General features: G+C 40.9%; 1 protein-coding gene across 1 annotated transcript in view; it reads right to left on the bottom strand.

Annotated features, from left to right (window-relative positions):
* The window catches only part of LOC126248228 (HEAT repeat-containing protein 5B), a 250516-nt gene that overhangs the window by 117784 nt on the left and 107801 nt on the right, over positions 1–24931 (bottom strand). The window contains exons 10-16 of the mRNA XM_049949054.1: positions 21337–21460; positions 18449–18575; positions 16447–16558; positions 16257–16375; positions 14157–14290; positions 13964–14073; positions 2605–2768 (exon numbers count right to left, since the gene is read on the bottom strand). Coding sequence (XP_049805011.1) covers positions 2605–2768; positions 13964–14073; positions 14157–14290; positions 16257–16375; positions 16447–16558; positions 18449–18575; positions 21337–21460 — 890 coding nt within the window. The remainder of the gene's footprint in view (positions 1–2604; positions 2769–13963; positions 14074–14156; positions 14291–16256; positions 16376–16446; positions 16559–18448; positions 18576–21336; positions 21461–24931) is intronic.

Here is a 24931-nt window from a genome sequence, read left to right as displayed (position 1 = left end):
GTGTTAGCTGCTGTCGCAGCTAATCCGCACATCAGTAGCAGACAAATTGCATGAGAATCGGGAATCTCAAAAAGGTCAGTGTTGAGAATGCTACATCAACATCAATTGCATCTGTACCATATTCCTATGCACCAGGAATTGCATACTTTGAACGTCGTGTGCAGTTCTGCCATTGGGCACAAGAGAAATTACGGGACGATGACAGATTTTTTGCACGTGTTCTATTTAGCGGCGAAGCGTCACTCACCAACAGCAGTAATGTAAACCGGCATAATATGTACTATTGGGCAATGGAAAATCCACAATGGCTGCAACAAGTGGAAAATTAGCGACCTTGGTGGGTTAATGTATGGTGCGGCATTATGGGAGGAAGGATAATTCTTCTTCTTCTTAAGTTGCCAATCCTAAGATTGATTTGCAGCAGCTCTCCATTCAGTGCGATTGTCGGCCAGCCTCTTCAATTCTGTGAAACTTCCGCATCCTAGGTTCTGCATTATCTGGCTTATGTACTTTCTTCTAGGTCTGCCTCTTGCCCTTTTGCCCTCCACAAGGCCTTCCGTTATAGTGTGGAGAAGACTTTCATGTCTCAGAATGTGTCCCATCCATATATCTCTCCTCTTCTTGACCGTCTTCCAAAGAACTGCTCTCTGCAGGACTTCATTTGTCATCCTGGCCGTCCATGGAATTTTTAACATCCTTCGCAGACACCACATTTCGAATCCTTCAATCCTTCTTCTTTCGTCCTCTCCAAGTGTCCAGGTTTCGCTGCCGTAGAGAAGCACACTCCCAACAAAGGTCTTTATTAACCGCTTCCTTAACGACAGACTTATCATATTTGATGTGAGGAGTCCTTTCCTTTTATAGAATGCAGTCTTTGCCTGATTTATTCTACTTATTACATCTTTCCTACTACGACCATCTGATGTTATTCTGCTTCCCAAGTAGACAAAGTCTTGTATTTCTTTCAGCTTCTCTCCATTCAGCCTTATATTCGTAATTGCTTGATTATTTTGTTTGCTTGCAACTAAGATTTTTGTTTTTGACTTATTAATTTTCATGTTGTACCGTGTAGCAAGAGTGTTTTCCATTTCCTCCAACACTACTTGTAATTCTTCCTCATTTTCCGCTAGTACAGCAATGTCATCCGCAAAACGCAGTATATCAACTATTTTTCCCTGGATCCTGATTCCTTTAGTTGTCCTAACTTTTCTCTGACCTCGTCCATTGCTTTCTGTATGTACATATTAAAGAGGACAGGGGAGAGTGCACATCCCTGTCTCACACCCTGTTTAATTTTTGCTTGTTGTTGATGTTCCCCACATCTCACTATTGCCACCTCTTCTTTGTATATGTTCCATATCGTTCTCCTGTCCTTGTACTTAGCTCCAGTTTCCCTCAATATCTGGAATAGTTTTTTCCATTCAACCTTATCAAAGGCCTTTTCGAGGTCAACAAATGCTATGTAGGTGTCCTTTCCTTTTTCCAATACTTTTATCTATTATGAGCCTTAGGGCCATAATGGCTTCTCGCGTACCTCTCCCTCTTCTAAAGCCAAACTGGTCTTCTGTGAGCATGCATTCCAAGGATAATTGGCCCCCATTTTATCAATGGGAATCTAAATGGTGCAATGTATGCTGATTTCCTACGTAATAATCTACCGATGTTACTACAAGGTGTTTCACTGCATGACAGAATGGCGATGTACTTCCAACATGATGGATGTCCGGCACAACGTGGGGTTGAAGCAGTATTGAATAGCATATTTCACGACAGGTGGATTGGTCATCGAAGTGCCATACCACGGCCCGCACGTTCACCGGATATGACATCCCCAGATTTTTTTCTGTGGGGAAAGTTGAAGGATATTTGCTATCATGACCCACCAACAACGCCTGACAACATGCGTCAGCGCATTGTCAATGCTTGTGGGAACATTACGGATTGCGAACTACTCGCTGTTGAGAGGAATGTCGTTACATGTATTGCCAAATGCATTGAAGTTGACGGACATCATTTTAAGCATTTATTGCATTAATGTGGTATTTGCAGGTAATCACGCTGTAACAGCATGCCTTCGCAGAAATGTTAAGTTCACAAAGGCACATGTATCACATTGCAACAACCAAAATAAAATGTTCAAACGTACCTACATTCTGTATTTTAATTTAAAAAACCTACCTGTTACCAACTGTTCGTCTAAAATTGTGAGCCATATGTTTGTGACTATTACAGCGCCATCTATCACAAAGCGAAAAAAGTGGGAAATGAAGCACTGGCAAAAAAATTGGTAATATAAAATGTTTTCTGATAAAAACACACCCCTTTCCTTCTGCAATAGAACATGATTCCATTGTTGCTGTCAAAGTAGAAAACTACACAAGCATTTTCTGAACAAACCTGCACTGTACAGTCATCTGTATGTATATCTGGCTGCACTGCATTGACAAAATTTAAATAGTGCCAACTTCAGTTTCAAAGCCTATAATGTCATTTCTGATTGACTGTGGCTAATGAAGAACAACATAAAAATGAAGAAGAACACAGTAATGCAGCCTTAAGAGAGCCATATTGATAATGAGTATTAACAGTAACACTTGAACTAACCTGATCTTCAATTGTTTGATGATCTGTTTCCTGAAGCCATGTTCCTAATATTACTGAGTCATCTGCATGACACACTGCACGCAACTGAGAGGTAGTTGTATTTGCAGGATTTTCTGTGAGTGTGAATTCTGCCACAAGCATACGAAGCAAGTGTGTGTAAGAACCTGTTGAAGAAAAAGAAGCAACAGTAATTCAGGGTGATTCCATGAAGTAACATCCATGAAGGCATATACTGTACATAGAATATCACAGCCAGTAGGAGGACACAAACATGAGTAAAATGTTTAGAAAATGGCTATCAGGGCAGTCTTAACTAAAGTAAGAACATAAATTATATCAACTACATACCAACTACAGCAATGCACAATAATATATATTCCTACCTGATATAACCCCCCCACACACATGATGGGACTTTACTCAATGTGCATAATTTGCCAGACACTTGTTTCTAATATGAAACACCCTTTCTAATGACACAACTTTAAAGGAGAGAAATACCATGTTGGCCCCCCCCCCCCCCTATCTCTACATTGAGAAAACCCTTGTTCTGCATTTTTGCATGTTTTAACTAATCGTGTGGTGCCCTTCTCCAGCCAATATGGGACATCAGCTTAGCAGTCACTGGAACACAGAGAAAACCATAGCTAGGCAGGCCAGCATACCGGATAAAAGTCAATTAACCCAACCCCTTGATCAGTTCCATGCCCAATTCCCTTCCCAGACTTACAGGCTACTACATGAACAAGTTTGTGGTAATAATATATTATATTTTTTTGTCTTTAGGTCTCCCCCATGACCCATGGATATTGTCCAGGTGCAGTGGCTTGCATGCTTCAGTGATACACATACCTATACAGTAGACGTAAGTACAAGGAAATCATATCTTCAGGAAGAAAAGACTAACAAATGGTTCCTGGAGATGAGCAGAATACTTTTCATTAGTTGCGGGGGCAACAGCCTGGATCATGGACTGATGTGGTCTTGTAACATTATCCAACACATTCTGGTAGGTTGGTACTGTGAATGGCTAAAAACAGGAGGAAACTCCAGACTTATATTTCCTGAGAGCATGTAGCTCTTTTTTATAGTTTAATGATGGTTCTATCACAATCTTGGGTAAAATATTTTGGAGGTAAAAAAGTCCTCAATTTGGATTTCGAGGCAGGGACCACTCAGGAGAATGGTGACATCGGGAAAAACAAATCTGGTGCTTTATGAGTCAGAGCATGGAATGTTAGCTCCCTTAATCTGGTGGGTAGGTTACAGAGTTTAAAAATGCACATGAGTAGATTGATGTTAGACATATAAGAAATACATGAAGTGTTATGGCAGCAAAAATAGGATTCTTGGTCGGGTGAGTACAGCATTATTAACAATAAATCAAATAGGGGTAACACAAGAGTAGGTGTAATAATGAATAAGAATATAGGAATGTAGGTGAGCTACTATGAACAACCTAGTGAATGCACTGCTGTAATGAAGCCCAACACAAAGCCAAAACTTGCCACAGTAGCAGAAGTTTAAATGCCTACCTCATTTTCAGATGACAGTATGTATGATGAGATAAAAGAAACTACTTAGATCATTGAGGGAGATGAAAATTTAATTGTGATGAGGGACTGGAATTTGATAGTAGGAAAAGGAAGAGAAGGAAAAATAGTAACAGAAGATGGATTGGGGGAAAGGAATGAAAATGGAAACAGCTTGGTAGAATTTTGTACAGATCACAATTCAGTCATTGCTAACACTTGGTTTAAGAATCATGAAAGAATGTTATATACATGGAGGAGACCTGGAGACACCAGACAGGTAGATTATAACATAGTAAGAGAAGGTTTCAACTACAGATTTTAAACTGCTAAACATTTCCAGGAACAGATGTAGACTATGACCATAACTTACTGGTTATGAACTGTAGGTCTGAAGAACTTGCAAAAATGTGGGAAATTAAGAATGTGGGACCTGAGTAAATTTAAAGAACCACAGGCTTCTGAGAGTTTCAAAGAAAGCATCTGACAATGACTGAATGAAAATGGGGGACAAGAATACAACAGAAGATGAATGGCTAGCTCTGATAGATGAAAGAGTGACAGCAGTGCAGGATAAAATACACAAAATGACAAAGCCCAGTAGAGACCCTTGTATAACAGGATATACTGAATTTGATCACCAGAAGGAGGAAATATAACAGTGCAGCAAACAAAACAGATGACGGGAAATACAGAGAGCTGAAGGATGAGATTGCCGGGAAGGGCAAAATGGCAAAGTAAGCAAGGGATAGGACAAACACAAGATTGCAAGAGCAAGCATGATTAGGGGAAAGACGTATGTCACCTATATGAAAATTAGGGAGACCTTCAGAAAAAAGAGCAGCAGCTGTACGAATATCAAGAGTTCAGGTGGTAAGTCAGTTCTAATAAAAGATGGGGAAATCTGAAAGGTGGATAATATACACTATACAGAAGGGCTACCTAAGGGATATGAACTTGAAGACAATATTAAAGAAAAGGAGGAGGAAGTAGATGAATAAGAGATGATAGATATGATACTGCAAGAAAAATCTGACTGCACACTGGAACACCTCACCGAAACAAAGCTCTTGGAGTAGATGACATGCCCTCAGCACTCAGCATTATTGAGATCTTTGGGAGAACCAGCCAAGACAAAACTATTCCATCTGGTGTGCAAGGCATGCAAAATAAACTCAGACTTCATAAACAATGTAATAATTCCAATGCCAAACAAGGCAGGTTCAAAAATGGTTCAAATGGCTCTGAGCACTATGGGACTCAACTGCTGTGGTTATCAGTCCCCTAGAACTTAGAACTACTTAAACCTAACTAACCTAAGGACATCACACACATCCATGCCCGAGGCAGGATTCGAACCTGCGACCGTAACAGTCGCACGGTTCCTGACTGCGCGCCTAGAACCGCGAGACCACCGCGGCCGGCAAACAAGGCAGGTGCTGACAGATGTACACATTACTGAACTATTTGTTTAGTTGCAAAATGCTGACACAAATTATTTATAGAAGAGTAGGAAAGTTGGAAGAGGCTAACTTCTGGGAAGATCCAGTTGGATTCTGGAGAAATGTGGAAAACCCCACTGGAATACTAACCCTACAGCTATCTTAGAAGACATGTCACCCCGGCCCTGCAAGTTGGAAAGCCTGCTGGAAGTCAGAGATTTCAATGACAGCCACTAGGCAGCACTGCTAAAATCTGTGAGCACTGCTGTTAGCAGTAGAGTGATGGGTCCAGAATCATGCTTATTTTGCCAGCCTATCAGCACTCTCAGATATCATTTAAAGCTCTTAGTGCAGCAGCTCACACAGTCAGTCATGATTTCACTGAGCTCTGGTATTGATCTCATTACACATTGTTGTTTTGGTTCTGGGTTCACTACGTCTTAGGATTTTGATCTTGGTCTACTTGCTGGGTTTCAAATGGTTCAAATGGCTCTGAGCACTATGGGACTTAACAGCTATGGTCATCAGTCCCCTAAAACTTAGAACTACTTAAACCTAACTAACCTAAGAACGTCACACAACACCCAGTCATCACGAGGCAGGGAAAATACCTGACCCTGACGGGAATCGAACCCGGGAACGCGGGCGCGGGAAGCGAGAACGCTCTTGCTGGGTTTGTTATCCACTCTGCCATCTCTGCTGTTTGTCTTTTTTCCACCTTTACTCTCAGGTGACTCACTTCAATGCCCTCAGCAAGCCATCCAGTTAGCCAATCTCTGCAGATTGTCGAGTCATTCCCAGTCTTGTCCAATTCCAGTCACAACAGATGATACATTAAAGAAAGGCAAACCTCCATGTATAGCATCTGAAGATTTAGAGAAAGGTTTTGACAATGTTGATTGGAATACACTTTTTGAAATTATGAAGATAGTATGGACACAATACAGTGAGCAAAAGGTTATTAACAACCTCTCCAGAAACCAGACTCGAGTTATGAGAGTTGAAGGATATGAAAGGGAAGCAGTAGTTGAGAAGGGAGCATGGCAGGGCTGTAGTCCATCCCCATGTTACTCAGTCTGTACAATGAGCAAGCAAGGAAATATCTGGAGAGGGAATTAAAGTTCAAAGAGAAGAAATAAAAACTTTGACATTTGCCAATGACATTGTAATTCTGTCAGAGGCAGCAAAGGACTTGGAAGAACAGTTGAACAGAATGGACATTGTCTTGAAAGGAAGGTATAAAACGAACATGAACAAAACCAAAACAAGGGCAATGAAACGAAGTCTAATTACATCAGGCAATGCTGAGGAAATCAAATTACAAAATCTACATCTACATCTACATATATACTCCGCTAGCCACCAAGAGGTGTGTGGCGGAAGGCACAATTTGCGCCGAAGTCATATTTATTTCCCCCCCCCCCCCCCTTCCCCCTCTGTTCCATTCGCAGATCGCGAGAGGGAAAAACGATCGTCTGAATGCCTCAGTACGAGCTCTAATTTCCCTTATCTTTGAATGGTGATCATTCTGCAATTTGAAAGTCGGTCGTAATAATACGAGGGTCGGTCAAAAAGTAATGCCTCCCATTTTTTTTCTACTTAAAGAAATTAAGTTAAGTGAAAAATTTGAATTTGGCGCCATTCCTCAAACCTTCTTCTGCAATCCACTGCAGTAGTAACTTTCTGTGTCAACAGGTGGCAGCACAGCAGAAGTTTGTAAGATGGCCGACATCGATGTTCGTTTGAGACAGCGTTGTGTGATTGAATTCTTGAATGCAGAAGGTGAAACGCCCATACGCATTCATGAAAGACTGAAGAAGGTGTATGGTGTTGTGACAGTGGATGTCAGCACTGTTAGACGATGGGTTCGTCGTTGTAAGGAAGCTGAAGGGCAAACACCGTTGACTGACGAAAAGCGGAGCGGCAGGCCGGTGAGTGCAGTGACTCCACACAACATTCAGCAAGTTGATGACATCATTCGTGGTGACCGTCGGGTGACTGCAGATGAAGTGTGTCGCATTATTTCTCTTAGTAAAGGCAGTGTGATCACGATTATTAAACAATTGGGGTACTCAAAAGTTTGTGCACGGTGGGTTCCAAGAATGTTAACCGATCAGAATAAAGAGGCAAGGAAAACAATATCCTCCCAACACTTGCAGCGCTTCCGTTTGGAGGGAGATGAGTTTCTGAAAAAAATTGTGACCGGGGACGGAACATGGGTGCATTTTTTTGAACCCGAATCAAAGAGGCAGTCAATGGAGTGGCGTCACACAAGCTCGCCGAGGGAGAAAAAATTCAAAACTGTGCGATCGGCAGGGAAAGTTATGGAAACAGTTTTCTGGGATACAGAGGGTGTGATTCTGGTTGATTTTTTGGAGCAGGGATGCACAATAAATTCTGTTCAATACGTCACAACCCTCAAAAAACTTAAAGCACGTCTTCAGCGAGTTCGCCCAACAAAATCAATGGCAGATGTTCTTCTTTTGCATGACAATGCAAGACCACACACCAGTCGTCACACCTCTGACGAGATTGTCAAAATTGGATGGGAAGTTTTGCCTCCTCCCCCATACAGCCCTGACCTGGCACCATCAGACTTCCATCTGTTCGGGCCACTAAAAGAAGCTCATCGTGGGATTCATTTTGAAGATGAGGAGGCCGTCAAAACATCCGTGCGTCAATGGCTTAGGAAGCAGAGCTGTGATTTTTACCGTGCTGGGATACATGCCCTTGTTCAAAGATGGACCAAAACTGTAGAGATGGGCGGAGATTACATTGAAAAATGACAAAATGATCCTCAATGTTGTGGTTTTCAACCTATGTAATTGCATTTAAATTTCCTGACAATTAAACGTAGAAAAAAAATAGGAGGCATTACTTTTTGACTGACCCTCGTATATGCTCTACATCCTCAGCGAAGATTGGATTTTGGAATTTAGTGAGCAGCCCCTTCCATTTAGCGTGTCGTGTATCTGCAAGTGTGTCCCACTTCAAACTGTCTATGAGATTTGTAACACTCTCGCGATGGCTAAATGTACCAGTCACAAATCTTGTTACTCTTCTTTGGACCTTCTCAATCTCTTGAATCAGACCCAACTGGTAAGGGCCCCATACAGACAAACAATAATACTGGATGAACGAACATATTGTAAGCAATTTCCTTTGTTGAAGGACTGCATCGCTTCACGATTCTACCGATAAACCGCAATCTAGACTTCACCTTGCCCATTACTTGTGTAATCCAATCATTCCATTTCAGATCATTTCGAATAGTCACACCTAGATACTTGACGGATGTTACCACTTCAAAATACTGGGCATTTATTTTGCACTAGTACATTAATGGGGATTTTCATCTTGTTATACACAGTAGGTTACACTTACTAATATTGAGAGATAACTGCCAGTCATTACACTACGCATTTATTTCTTGCAAATACTCATTGATTCGTTCACAACTTTCGTGTGATACTACTTTCCTGTAGACTACAGCATCATCAGCAAACAGTCTAATGCCACTGTCAATACCATTGACCACATCGTTTATGTAAATCGTAAAAAGCAGTGGACCTATTACATTGCCCTGGGGCACACCTGAAGTTACACTTGTTTCTGTTGAGGTCGCCCCATTCAGGATGACATACTGCTCTCTGTCTGTTGCAAAACTTTCTATCCAACTGCATCTGTCATTGGACTGACCGTAAGCGTGCACTTTTTGGAGCAAGCGACAGTGCGGAACCGAGTCGAATGCCTTTCGAAAGTCGAGAAATATGGCATCAACCTGGGAGACGGTATCTACAGCCTACTGTATATCATGCACAAAGAGGGCCAGCTGTGTCTCGCATGACTGCTGTTTCCTAAAACTGTGCTGGTTTCTGCAGATGAGCTTCTCAGAGTCTGGAAAGGTCATTATGTCTGAACAAAATATGTTCCATGATTCTACAACAAATCGATGTCAGTGAAATTGGCCGGTAATTATGTGCATCCGATTTTCTATCCTTTTTATAGATTGCTATGACCTGGGCCTTCTTCCAGTCCCATGGAACTTTCCACTGTTACAATGATCTCTGATAGATGATGGATAAGAATTGTGCTATATTTGTAGCATAGTCAACATATAATCTTACGGGGACACCATCTGGGCCAGATGCCTTCCTGGCATCTAAGGATCTTAACTGTTTTACAATCCCAGATACACTAAACACTATGTCAGCCATCCTTGCGTCTGTTCGATACTTGAAAGGGGGAATGGTGCTGCAGTCTTCTACCATAAACAAGTTTTTGAAAGCTAGGTTTAGAATTTTGGCCTTCTGTTTATCATCATCGGTTACATTACCTATACTGTCAGCAAGAGGAGGTATTGAATTATTTGTTGCATTCATAGATTTTACATACAACCAAAATTTTTTGGGGTTATTTTTAGAATCTGCAGATAAAATACTGCTTTCAAATTCGTTAAAAGAATCACTCATTGACCTTTTGACAGATGCTTTCATTTCGCATAATTTCTGTTTGTCAGCGGGGCAGTGACTATGTTTAAAACAACTGTGCAAAATTCTCTGCTTTCTCAGCAACTTCCTAATATGTTTTTGTACAAAGGTGGATCCTTTCCTTCCCCTATATTTTTGCTAGGTGCATACTTCTCTAGCACATGGTGGACAATACCTTTAAATTCCGACCAAAGATGCTCAATATCTTTGTGTCCTGCAGTGAATACTTGGAGCTGACTAAGAAGATACTCATTAATGACACTTTTATTTGCTTTCCCAAACAAGAAAACTACGCTGTTTCTTTGTCTTTTTTTTTTGCACTGACATAGAAGCCACAATGACGTTATGGTTGCTAATACCTACTTCTAGATTAACTTCCTCCAAAAGATCAGGTCTGTTTGTCACCAAGATATCTAGCATGTTCCCATCTTGAGTTGGTTTTCTAACCAATTGCTCAAGATTGTATGTTGAGAGCACTCCTATAATAACTTCACACAAGTCTTTGCTTCTGCCCCATGTGATAAATGTGTAATTTTCCCAGTCAACGGATGCCAGATTAACGTCTCCACCTATAACTAACAGATAATTTGGATATTTATTTCCTGTGTACTCAAGACTTTCCCTGAAACGTTCTGCGATGTTTGTTGTGGATACTGTTGGTCTATAACAATATCCTAATACAATGGTCAATCATTGTCTGATTGACAGCTTTATCCAGACTACTTCACAGTCCGACCCAGTATCAATCTCAACTGTGTTTAAACAGCTTTTAACTGCAATGAACACACCACCCCCCATAGCATCAGTCCTATCCTTCCTAAACACTGTCCAATCCAAGTTCAAAATTTCACTGCTATTTATGTCTGGTTTCAACCAGCTTTCAGGACCTAATACAATATTGGCATTGCTACTGTTTCTTTCATAGAGTAACTCAGGGACCTTGCTACAGACACTTCGACAATTTACTAACATGAGGTTTAGCATATTTAGATCCTTTGGAATGACCTGTATAGGCAAACTAACAATTTTTACAGTTGGCACACCCACGTTAGTGTCATGAACTGGTAATTTTTTAGGCCAACAGTTTATATATATGTTTTGCTACTTGGGCTGTAAAATAACTGATGTTTACTGAAACAGAGATGACATAAAATGTAAACTGATAGTACCAAGAAAAATGTTTGAGCAAAACAAATTGGTTAACACTGAATAAATATTTCCGTGTTAGGAAGTCATTCTTGAAGGCATTTTCCTATAGTGCTGTCTTGTACACATGTGAAATGCAGAGGATAAAGGCTTCAGACTAGAAGAGAGAGAAGCTTTTGATATATGGTGCTACAGAAGAATGATTATCTGATGGGTAGATTCAATAATCAATGAAGAGGTACCTAAGTGAATGAGGAGAAAATAAATTTATGGCACAACTTGATTAAAAGAAAGGCTCAATTAATAGGACACATTCTGAGGCATCAACAGAAGAAACATGTGTAGGAGAGGGGGTGTAAAAACAGTAGAGGGAGAACCAAGGCTCGATTCCAGTAAGCAAGTTTAGAAGGACATTGGTTATAGTAATTATGTAGAGGTAGAGAGACCTGAATACGATGGAGTAGCAGGGAGAGCTGTATCAAACTAGACTTTGGACTGAAATCACAATAAAAGGTAAATTCTGCTTCCTGTATCACGTTTTCTTAATTCTTTAATATTTCACTTTCACACATCACTCACTTTTAGCCAACCATTTGTCATTTATTTGTATTTTCTGATACTATCCACTTTACTATATTGAAATTCATAAGTTTGATTACATGTCAGTAACTGTCTAAGCATTCACCATACACTGCATCTGGCACAGCACAGAATCTACCTATGGTCTCTGTAAACCATGAGAAAATTATAATTTACAAACACAAAAAGACATTCAGGAGACCAACACGGTGACAAAATATCTCACATAGTCTGATACAGAAACAGAAAAAAAACACAAGAAACATAAAACATCAGCCAATGATGAAATTTCTTGACATACCAACTCGCACAGGTTAGTCAAAACATTATGGCTAGATCCTTAATAGTGTGTCAGTCCACCTTCGGAATGCAATACAGCAGCGATTCTGTCTGGCAGGGATTTGACAAGTCCTCGGTAGGTTTCTGGAGGTATGTAGCATCAGATGTTTCCGTACAGTTCATGCAAATCCTATAAATCACTGGCCAGTGGTTGGTGGGTGCAGAGCTGGTGCCCGATAGTGTCCCAGATGTGTTCCACCAAATTCAGATCAGAAGAATCCAGTGGCTAAGACTTTAATGTGAGTTCACTATCATGCTCCTCAAACCACTATAGGATGATTATGGCCTTGTAGCACAGACAGTTATCTGCTGGGAGATGCCATCACCATAGGGGAAGACATCAAGTACGAAGGAATGCAGTTAGTTCATAGTAATGTTCACACAGTCCACAGTTGTCATGGGCCTTAGATTACTGCTACAGGTCCCATAGAAGCCCAGGTGAATGTGCCCAATAGGACACTACTATCCCCCAATGAACTGCATCTATAGCACTGTGCACATATCGAGCAGCCATTCACCAGATGATTGCGTACCAGGACACGATGACTGATCTGGTGTAGCAAGAAACTTAATTCATCCAACAGGCAACATATTTTCATTGATACACAGTCCAATCCCAATGGTCCTGTGCCCACTGCAATCATAACTGATGATGATGTTGGGTCGACAGGGGAACATGTATAGATCATCTGCTGTGAAGCCTCAAGTTCAATAACATGTGTTGAACTGTGCACTCCTGAGCACTTGCAACTGCACCAGCACAGTTCTCTGCCATTATATCTGCCACAGATCTCTACCTATCCTGCTTTACAGAGTGGGCAAGCCTCTGACCTCCACATTCTGTGTGGAAGCCCCAGTAGCAGCCCAAATCATCACTAGAATGATTCCCCATTTACCTCAGCTCCACTTGCATTTCCTTACCACGTCACATGCCTGCAATACCAGCAGGTGGCATTCAATCTCGCAGCTTACAGTTGTCATAATGTCTAGATTCAAATGGCTCTGGGCACTATGATACTTAACATCTGAGGTCATCAGTCCCCTAGAACTTAGAACTATTTAAACCTAACTAACCTAAGGACATCACACACATCCATGCACGAGGCAGGATTCGAACCTGCGACCATAGCGGTCGCGTGGTTCCAGACTGAAGCGCCTAAAACCACTCGGCCACTCCGACCGGCCATAATGTCTAGGCTCTTTGGTGTGTGTGTGTGTGTGTGTGTGTGTGTGTGTGTGTGTGTGTGTGTGTGTAAGGCAGGTTACATAAACAATCCTTCTGGTTCTATACACAATTATCTTCACTTAAAGAAATAGCGTATTTTTCCTGTTTATCTGATTTATTAGTCCAACAACATAAACAACATGGCAATACAACTGCACAGAAAATGACATTCCATTTCAGATGGTAGCACCAATACTGATTTAAGTTTGTCCCTTTACCAATTAAATGCTACTGAATTTGCTGTTTATAAGTCACTGTTCTTGATTCATTTGCTATTGTACCTTGCTCCTATGAAGCCCAAGAAAAAATAAAGTAAATAGTTATTAATAGTTCCAGATGTGCAAGGTAACGAACAATGTTTACCCTTGCTGTGCCCCACGGACACAAATGAATACAATGTGACAACACACAAGCAGCAGTTTCAACAGCTAATAATTGTTAAAAGGAATTAAGTAAAAGAACACAGTCACATACATAAAAAAAAATACATTATAAACAGGGTAGTAAGAAAACAAAATATGAATCACAAGTTTTTAAAAAGTGATCGGGCTGTTCTAAAAAATTCTCAAGAGATTTATTTTTGTAGTAAGGAGTTGGTTTTCTTACCTTCAAAGGTATGTGGAGGCAGCATAGAAAGTGTCTCATACAATCGTAGTCGAACCATCGCTGCAGGAGCTTTAAGGTGCTGAGAATAGCTTCTCAAAATCTGTGTCAAACTGCACGGAATGAAGGCAAGGCAAATTAACATCTTGGACTACTTTTGCTACCATAATTAAACTAAAATAACAATGGTACTTACTTTGTCAGCATGACAAGAGCTGATTCAACAGGTGTTAGCAAACGCCTGATGATATCATCATTGACTAACTCAGAACAGTTCTGCAGAAAACTGTGCATTGCTGAAAGTGCACCAGCACGGCCTTCAAGTGTCACCTAAATGAATTAACAAAAGGGCATGAATACCCTATTAATAAGCACAGTTTTCTAATTCCATAACACCATCAAACTGTAAAATGCCTTCAGGAAATTATGTTGTGTTACTACTTTTCACTCTAAATACGATAGGGCACTTAAAAAGTGATGCCTCTGAATTTTATGAGAAAACTCTTCTAGCCTTTTAAATAAACTGAACTTTATTAACACACTTTCTCTTTACCCTTCATGCTACATATTTATTTCTCAGCATAGTCACCCTGGTGACAAACAACATTCCTCACAATGAGAGACCAATTTATTGATACCATTACTGTAGAATGTTTGACTTGTTGACAGAGCCACAATCTCACCTCTGCTTGCACCACTTTATCACTATCAAAAGTGAAGTCCTCGAAGGCATTCTTAACGTTTTGAAAACAGATGAAAATGGAATGAGGCCAAGTCGAGACTGTATGTACGATGATCAATGACAGTGAACCCAAGGTGTCAGATTGTTGCAGATGTCATAGTGCTCGTGTGTGGTCAGGCATTGTCATGTTGAAGGAACAACTCTTCAAATTCATGCGTCCATTTTTCTGAGGGTTTCTCAAGCACTGATATAGTTTTGTTACACACTTCCATGTTACATACTAAAATTCGGAGCCCTCTAGGAGCCCTCTAGCAGCAGAGGGTTGCAACTTGCGTCAGCAAAGAGGGAAAGTCGACCAAGTAATATGCATGATTTGTAACACCTCAAGTGATATTGAGAACAGAATAAAAATGGACAGGCATTACTTCTCAGCACACCCTCACACACAACTCCCATGACTTAAGTAGCATTCCCAATTGTTAAAAGTGTAAGTTTTCCATTATAAAAACACCATCATTCCCAAAAGCAAAAACACTTTCCACTCCCATTGTAGAGAAGCCATTATCCCTTCACTATTCATACAATGGTAAGATGAAAGTTCTTTACCAGGTGCAGATATGGCAGCAATGCCAATGAAATTTTACTTCAGTTTTGTTGATACATGCTGTAAAATGAGTGTTACTTTTATCTGTAGAATAGTATCTGTAGTCATGTTAGGACTGTTTTAAATTAAAATGGATGATCTGTAATGCCATGGACTCAGTCTTTGTTTTTCATGGTTTATAATGGAGTGAACTTCATCTAAAGCTTATGAAAGTTTGTAAGTAGTCTACTGGCTTATTTTAAATTATCAAGAAATGGATGGCTGAATTTACATGTGGTCATTCTTCCCTTGAAGATTATCTGCATGATAGATACCCTAAAACTGCACCCACAGATGAAAATATTAAGGATGTAGCCAATACTGCATTGGATAAATGGTAAATACAGGTATGTGAAATAGTTGATGTCACACGCAAAAGGACGAGAACATCAAATTTATACAAACAGTTAATACTGAGGAAGCTGCTTTGGCGAGTTTCGGCCAAAAGCAAATTTCAAAAAGAAATTTCTCAGCAGTGTTTGCCACTGACTGTGTCCACTGATGTGTTACTGTGAAAGAGATTTTGATCCACTACACTCCATGCCATAAGTTGACTAACTGACCTCCAAGCTAACATTCAACAGTTTCCTGTACTATTCAAAATGCTTCGTGCAACATGTGGGAGATGAAAATCTCCTCCTCTGACTGCAGATTTCCTGTAACATGAAAATGTGATGAAGTTCTTTTAAGATAGCATGGAATGTTGTACATAGCATCCCAAACAGTGGCAACGTTAAGGTACTCATGAACTTCCGAAGGGAAGGGGGAAAATTTCCTTTCTTAGGTTCAGCAAACTGTTTGAAACAAAGGACGCACAAGACATCATAAGTGACATGAATGGTGTAAGTAATTACACTGTACCCACTAATAGAATTTAATTAAACACTTTTTCAATATTATAGTTGAGAGATTACAGTGAAATTCATTTTGTGTATCCTGTCACCTGTAAGAAATGTCAAAGCAATACTTACTTGCCATGTGAAAGCATCTCCCCTTGCCTTCTCAGAATCCAGTTCCTTGTTTGAGCGAGGGAAAGAGTTTCTCCAAAGTAACAGCATACGTGGCAACAATCCCCTAACGACAGGAACTCCTGCAACACCATGTCATGCAACAATCTTGTTTTAAAATAAATAAAATAAGACTGTGTCATTGAGTATTTACCTAGTGTCATTATAGCACCAATTAGCAACCACCCAGCTTGTGTCCGGTTCAATGAAAGCCGGCTGTTTTGACTTGCACTGCGCAGTAATTCTTCAGCTGTATTAAAAATCACCTGCAATCAAACAATGAAGTCACTTATTCCTGAGGCAAAAATGCCATCAACTACATACAGCATAAGTGAATGAGTTTGGGGTCGTCAAACTTTATTTGCTCAGGGGCCTATACTGACATTGTGGGGTGGCACCTCGGGCCGCATATGTACTGGTTTTATTATTAAATGGTAACCTTTACGAATTAGTATATTACAATCCCCTAACAGACTAATTATAGGAAGGGTGCAATAAGCTGGCTCCGGCCCCCACATAATGACTGTTAAAAGTCGACACCATTCGGAATACTTCATTTTGACTGTTCTCTGTTTCAGATTTCTGCCATCCTCAGCACCCCAAAGTAATGACACTGTAGTTGCCTGACAAAATGTTTTTGTGTTGTCTGCACAAGTGGATGATTGATTAATAACAGTGATTCTACTTATATTTAAATCTATTATTCTGTTGAGTACGACTCCATACACAATGGTATGGAGTGGTGGGCTACAGAGTGGTGCGGCAACTGTCGTCATAGGAAAGCTGGACAGGAGTAGAAATGATTAGTGAATAAGCTAACATAGTAAACAGAACTTAACTTGTATTTCACCAAGTGTATGGAGATGCATTACAAAATATGCAACAAGAAACAGAGTCCTGCTCTCACTGTCAACAGGGATGAGGCTCTTCGAACTAAGCACGAATGATGGTGTCGGAGCCGCAAATATACAGCATCCGTACAGCATCACATAGCGAAGGGGCTCCGAGCAAGCGTGGGGTGTCTGGTTGCCGCCAGCTGTTCTATACTGCTGTGGCAGAGAGCACTCGCACAGAGCCGCTGGAGGTGTGGCACAGCAGGCGAGCATCATTAAGTCTGCTGGATACCTCACAACCGCTGTCAGCATCTGATGGAAACTTGCAACTCTGTTGCCAACTTTGACGCTGGTTGGGTGGTATCAACATATGATGCCATATATTCAATATGAGACACAATTAGAAACGTTTACCAAATGCTTTCAATGTAAATTTTCTTCTATTCATTGTGTTTTTCTACAACGGCCTTAATTTAATTTCATATTCCTTGTGGCACATTTCTGTAGCATTTGAAGATGACATCTCTGAAATGCACATTCAGCAATCAATGTTACTTTCATGTCAAAATTTATACTGTAGCAGCTGATCAATACAAGTTGAGCACACCTGTCTGTTGACAGTATTGGAAGGCAAACAATAAAATATTCCCCCTCTTACATCCTCTAACCCCACAGTGGCCATGCTTCTTACCCCTCTACCCCTGAGGTACACGACCAATGTTCATGGTCAAATCCATCGACGTCAATTAAAATCAAGCACATTTTAAACTATTACTGTTTCTTAAAGTATTTACGTTTAAAGATTTCCAGAAATTACTGCAACCAGCTGACCTTTGTTTTATTCTTCAATTTTTATTTTCCATTATGGACAATAAAAATGGTTGTAATAATTTCTGGAAATCTTGTTCATCATACTTGCAGTGTTCCATATCATAATGGATACAAGTTGTATTTTTGTTTGTTACTGAGCTGGAAAAGTACACTCTTAAGAAGATATTAACATCAGTTAACTTTTGTGGAGTCAGCTCTTGGTTGTTACATGTGCATTGTTTTAACATACAGTTGTGAACCACGGGCTGAACAGTTTGACAACCACTGGGTTATACTGTTTTAGAAACTTACATTTTAATATTGATCAGTACAAACAAAATGTTCGTATCAAATACATATGACACACAAAATAAAAACTAAAATGCTATCATGTGTTACTTGTGATTTCCAGAGACAAATATTCAATAAATGTTATGGTTGAGTCTGTTTCATTTCTAATAAATTCCACAAATGAACTGTAACTTCAAAGCTTTAGCAAATTCTGCACTTTACCTTTCCTTTTGTGTGAGGGACTCCAAGTGGTGATAATCTCACGCTACCTAGAACAGCTGCTAATGCACCACTATAGCCTGCTATACCCTCAGGAGACGTCTTCATATTCTCTATTACTTCCAAACACCTGTAATAATGCAAGCACCAAACATATTTTAAAAATTGGTTATACTTCAAATGAGCCCAAGTTAAGAATAGTGCCAGTAATGTATGTTTAGAATTTTTTCCACTACAGCTTGATATTTTATGATATCAAGTGTAACCTAACAATATGCAGTTCTTACTAAAACTTTGAAATAATACACTCCTGGAAATTGAAATAAGAACACCGTGAATTCATTGTCCCAGGGAGGGGAAACTTTATTGACACATTCCTGGGGTCAGATACATCACATGATCACACTGACAGAACCACAGGCACATAGACACAGGCAACAGAGCATGCACAATGTCGGCACTAGTACAGTGTATATCCACCTTTTGCAGCAATGCAGGCTGCTATTCTCCCATGGAGACGATCGTAGAGATGCTGGATGTAGTCCTGTGGAACGGCTTGCCATGCCATTTCCACCTGGCACCTCAGTTGGACCAGCGTTCGTGCTGGACGTGCAGACCGCGTGAGACGACGCTTCATCCAGTCCCAAACATGCTCAACGGGGGACAGATCCGGAGATCTTGCTGGCCAGGGTAGTTGACCTACACCTTCTAGAGCACGTTGGGTGGCACGGGATACATGCGGACGTGCATTGTCCTGTTGGAACAGCAAGTTCCCTTCCCGGTCTAGGAATGGTAGAACGATGGGTTCGATGACGGTTTGGATGTACCGTGCACTATTCAGTGTCCCCTCGACGATCACCAGTGGTGTACGGCCAGTGTAGGAGATCGCTCCCCACACCATGATGCCGGGTGTTGGCCCTGTGTGCCTCGGTCGTATGCAGTCCTGATTGTGGCGCTCACCTGCACGGCGCCAAACACGCATACGACCATCATTGGCACCAAGGCAGAAGCGACTCTCATCGCTGAAGACGACACGTCTCCATTCGTCCCTCCATTCACGCCTGTCGCGACACCACTGGAGGCGGGCTGCACGATGTTGGGGCGTGAGCGGAAGACGGCCTAACGGTGTGCGGGACCGTAGCCCAGCTTCATGGAGACGGTTGCGAATGGTCCTCGCCGATACCCCAGGAGCAACAGTGTCCCTAATTTGCTGGGAAGTGGCGGTGCGGTCCCCTACGGCACTGCGTAGGATCCTACGGTCTTGGCGTGCATCCGTGCGTCGCTGCGGTCCGGTCCCAGGTCGACGGGCACGTGCACCTTCCGCCGACCACTGGCGACAACATCGATGTACTGTGGAGACCTCACGCCCCACGTGTTGAGCAATTCGGCGGTACGTCCACCCGGCCTCCCGCATGCCCACTATACGCCCTCGCTCAAAGTCCGTCAACTGCACCTACGGTTCACGTCCACGCTGTCACGGCATGCTACCAGTGTTAAAGACTGCGATGGAGCTCCGTATGCCACGGCAAACTGGCTGACACTGACGGCGGCGGTGCACAAATGCTGCGCAGCTAGCGCCATTCGACGGCCAACACCGCGGTTCCTGGTGTGTCCGCTGTGCCGTGCGTGTGATCATTGCTTGTACAGCCCTCTCGCAGTGTCCGGAGCAAGTATGGTGGGTCTGACACACCGGTGTCAATGTGTTCTTTTTTCCATTTCCAGGAGTGTATTTAAAAAATCCTCTTTGTCAATTTCTTGCTCCACTGGCTTTACGCTCTAAGTCACAACCAAACTATTACATCACAACAAATAAAAATGTTCAATAAACAACAGGAAACATTTGATAGCGTAGAAATCTAAACAAAACAAAATTCAGTTTGATAGGAAATGAATATTTCAAATGATGGTGCACTAGATCAATGTAGTTAACAAACTGCTGGAAAGTATGAGTGTTGGAACTTTAATAGTGGCAACTATTTATTTACAGCTCATACAAAATAGATACATGTTTCAAAGTTTTACTGACCTTCAGAGTAGTCACCAGCATTGTGTATAACCTGTTGCCAGCAATGTGGAAGTCGTAGGATACTATTAGCAGTGCCAGTTGTGTTGACAGTCCGAGCTGCGTGGTCTATTGCCCGACGAATTTGTAGCAGTTCTGAAGCGAATGCCGTGAAGTGTTTTCTTCAGTTTAGAAATCGAGTAGAACTCTCCAGGGCTTAAGTCAGGGCAGTGCAGTAGGTTGTATAGCACTCAGCAGCCCCATCACTCAAAGAAATCAGTAACAGCTTGCACTATACATGCTTGAGCATTGTCCTGGAAAATGATGGTCAGGGACTGCAGAAAGTGTCACCACTTCTCTCTCTAAGCTGATTGTAGGTTGTGTTTCAAAAATGAACAGCATAGAGACAGAAGTGATGACACTTTCTGCAGGACCTGACCATCATTTTGCAGGACAATGCTCAAGCATGTACAGTGCAAGCTGTTACTGATTTGTTTGACTGATGGGGCTGCTAAGTGCTATACAACCTACTTTACTCCCCTGACTTAAGCCCTCGAGAGTTCAACTCAATTCTTGAAGGAAACACTTCACTTCACTTCATGGCATTCGCTTCAGAACTGCTACAAATTCGTCGGGCAATAGACCGCGCCACTTGGACTTTCAACACAACTGGCAGTGCTAAGAGTACCCTACGACTTCCACTTCGCTGGCAATGGGTTACACACAATGCTGATGACTACTTTGAAAGTCAGGAAAACTTTGAAACACGTATCGATTTTGTATGAGCTGTAAATAAATAGTTGCCACTATCAAAGTTCCAACCCTCGTATATACCAACATACTCAAAGTTTTACTGTAGGAAATTGATAAAAATGTTAATAATGCTTACTTATCAATAAGTGGTGTGGTTTGACTGGGTACAGCTACACACATACATCGCAAGCACCACGCTGCAGCTAGTCTAGCAGCTTGACATGGATGGACAAGCACAGCCAAGGTTGCATCAATCAGATCTGAAGATAAAAGAGTGCAGTGAGTATTTTGACTCTCTTAGGCAGTTATTCAGTTATAAGAACTTATATGCACAATATCTTAACTTATCATTAAAGAACATAAGGTAGGCGAAAATGTAGTTAAATGTATTTTTAATACTGCTTCACACCTGAAATGGGAAGTAGGATGTTGGGGCGGGGACAGGAGGGGGAGGGGGAGATGGGCAGACAGAAAGAGGTGTGTGTGTGTGTGTGTGTGTGTGTGTGTGTGTGTGTGTGTGTGTGTGTGTGTGTGTGTGTGAGAGAGAGAGAGAGAGAGAGAGAGAGAGAGAGAAGAGCTGCATGCACCTGATTTCATGTATGTGTATGCACTTTGACGTAGTATGCATGGGAAATAATTGGATTTTTGTGATCAGTACATTGTTTATGTGCAAATCTGCTGCTCAATGGAAGTAGAAATTTCTTGGCTGCATTATCAACAAATCAACAACAAAATTCAAACTGCTTGTGGTACAGCAGTATGTAGTTCAGTTTTACAGGCAGCCTTGTGCCCATGCAGCAGATGCTGTTTGGGGGGAGCCCGCGTGGCTGTTTCCTACATTATGTCATGTGTCATCTGGCATGCTACAGCACTTGAGCATGTAGGGAGAAGCTAAATTGTATGCCAGACTGTGATTCCATTATTATCCATTTCCGTGAACCAATATTAATGAAACTTTGTACTATGTTATTGCACAGAAACATGAGTTAACCATATAAACATCAATTAAATATCTTTCATTGTTTTGGGGTTATACAAATTTCCTTAAAATACAAAATTTACAGTACTTAAAAACCAAATTAGAATTTGCATGTTGTTAAAATGTATGTGGAGTGTGTTGGAAGTGTACACAAAAAATGAATTTTAAGTTGTAGGCAATTAATAACATGTGAGTGTGTGAAATAATGTTGTGCAGTTGTGGAGTGGGTCACATATCCTGAATGAAAAGAAAAATGCGAAAACAGTCCGTAATTATATTTGAAAATTAATATGTTTACATCAGTCCATGTTACAAGTACAGACATGGTTGTCTGAAGTTCATTTCCTAAGGAAATAATATTTTGGCAGTTAACACATACTATATTTAAAAGTTATCATTGGTCAATTTGAAGATTTTCTTTGTTAGATGATAATGTGTACAACCCTCACTGACCATCACTAGAATAAGCTGATTAGAGACAAGTGCACTCCCACGTTCTGGAGTTAGGAGATGTAACTGCACTGGAGAAAATGATGGGAGTCATAATCCAGCCACCCTTAGGTAGTGGTAAGATATTATGGAACCAAGCTGTTTAGGTAATCGGTCTCACCCTTAGGTCAGGCTGTGTAAGCATTTTGTTAAAATGTTGCAACAATTTGTGTTTTGTTGAGAATAAAGAGACTGAAGTTAGTCTGATGTGGTCATACACAATGATATCTGATTAGGATGATGATTCTAATAAGTTATTTTGATGAAGTGAAACAGAACTTTATTACTATATATTGTAACTTCCCATGGTTTATTATGCAGAAGTCACTAAGCAAGAAACTGTGCAGTATTTTTTTGGGGGCATAGCAACACACTGAACATCATCAAGTGAAATTTTAACTGTTTATAAACTGACAGAATCAAGATTTAGCAACAGAAGATTGTGAGTTTGATATAGCGACTGTTAATGAGAATGTCACACGTGGAATTCACAGCTGAACTTTAAGTAGAAATTCTTGAATAATGCACCAGAGATTTTTAGTTGCAATAAGAGTATGGACTTTGAAGCAGTTTTGTGATCTGCCTGTTCTTAGAATGCACATAATTCATTCTTTAAAGCAACTATTTCAAGTATTCGAGAACCTAATCCTGAAAAGTACAATGTGCTTTCAGCTACTTAGAAGTAAATGTAGTGCAGTCTAGGAACACACGCAATGCAGTCATAGTTTTTCACAGCTTTTCCAGGCTGAGTAACTTTGTGCACCTCCCTCAACCAGGCAGTGGAAAGTGTAGAGCTTATTGAGGTGAGTGAAACCATCTCTTGCAGCATTACAGCCACATGATATGACAGCCGTGCCCCAGCATGCTAAGTGTCTCATGCATATAGTGGGCTGTTGTCTTTCTGCAAACCATTATTTAGAACTATCTTAGTTGTATCAACAAGTTACTGGGACAGGTAAAGAGGTTATACATTAATTCCTCCAACTTTCATTTAAGCGAATCATCACATTAATTCCTCCAACTTTCATTTAAGCGAATCATCACATTGTTATGTCTTATTGCTCTTGATGAATTCACTGAGCGCAGCTTTTCTTTTGGTTGTATACTTGGACTTTAAGGTAATACTCTAAAATCTACAAGGAAATTTATGGACCTATAATGACATAAATATTAAATATTTGTATTTCAAAAGATCAATGAATGTAAGTGTCAGTAATTTTCGATGTGCATTATTGGTCAGATACACCCATCTTACAGTCTTTGTTACAGGTGATCCACAAACTGATGGAAAGGTTATTAACTTACTAATTATTTTTCATAAGCTTTATGGTTTTTATCTTTTGTACTACAATATACATTTGCATAGTGAAAGATTTGGCATATTTTTCTTTGAGGTCAGAGACTCTTATGCAAGTAAATCTGGTAATGAAGAAAGTTTTAACAGTCAGATTTATGCTTGTACTTCAACTGTTTCAGTGTTTTACACCCAATTCAGAATTCACTTGGATAAGTAGAACAAGTGTCTCTAAACCAGACACAGGCTAGTCAATGTACCATATAATCAATATTCAGTTGCCAAGCAGATTCAATTTCTGGCACCTGGAAATCACTGTAACTGCTGTCAAGAGATTGAAAGCTAATGCAAAAAGGTTTGTTGGGAGGGCTACCAACAGACTTGTGCCAGACATACCAGAGGTACCTCAAGTATTATCGTCATCTGTGTGAACTGTCTCATCTCCAGGAAGTGCAGAATCGCGTCAATATTACTGGGAATGGCATATCAGTGGTAGGTCTAGGAGCCTTGTAGAAGGTACCCACAGACCAGGGTGTTACACCTATCCCCAAAACCAACAGGTTTCAGGTGCTCAGTTTCCCACTGAAATTGAGTCTGCAAGTCACACTTCAGTTATTTTGGGAAGACTGCTATGTCTCATGTTGGGAGGGTAGGGGAAGGGTTGGGGGTGGGAGACTAGGAAATGTAAATGGTAGAGGTATGTTAATCATTGGCAGTTCAATTGTATGGGAAATAATGGTACCAGTTAGGGAAATAACAGCAAGGGGTTGGAAGGATCAGCTTTTGTATGTCTGGATGCCTCACCTGGCATCTGTAACAGACTGTTCCAGCAGCCACTGAGGGATTAGCTGGCAACCAGCTGCAGATTGTGGTGCAAGTTGGAACAAAAGATGCCTGTTGTCTGGGGTTCAAAGTCACAGTTGGATCATTCCAACAACTGGCCAAGAACGCTAAGAAGGCCAGCCTTGC

This window comes from Schistocerca nitens, chromosome 3, assembly GCF_023898315.1.
Source record: "Schistocerca nitens isolate TAMUIC-IGC-003100 chromosome 3, iqSchNite1.1, whole genome shotgun sequence".
Classification (NCBI taxonomy): Eukaryota; Metazoa; Arthropoda; class Insecta; order Orthoptera; family Acrididae; genus Schistocerca; species Schistocerca nitens.
The sequence above is the reverse complement of the archived record's forward strand: the minus strand, read 5'-3'. Positions and strand labels throughout refer to the sequence as shown.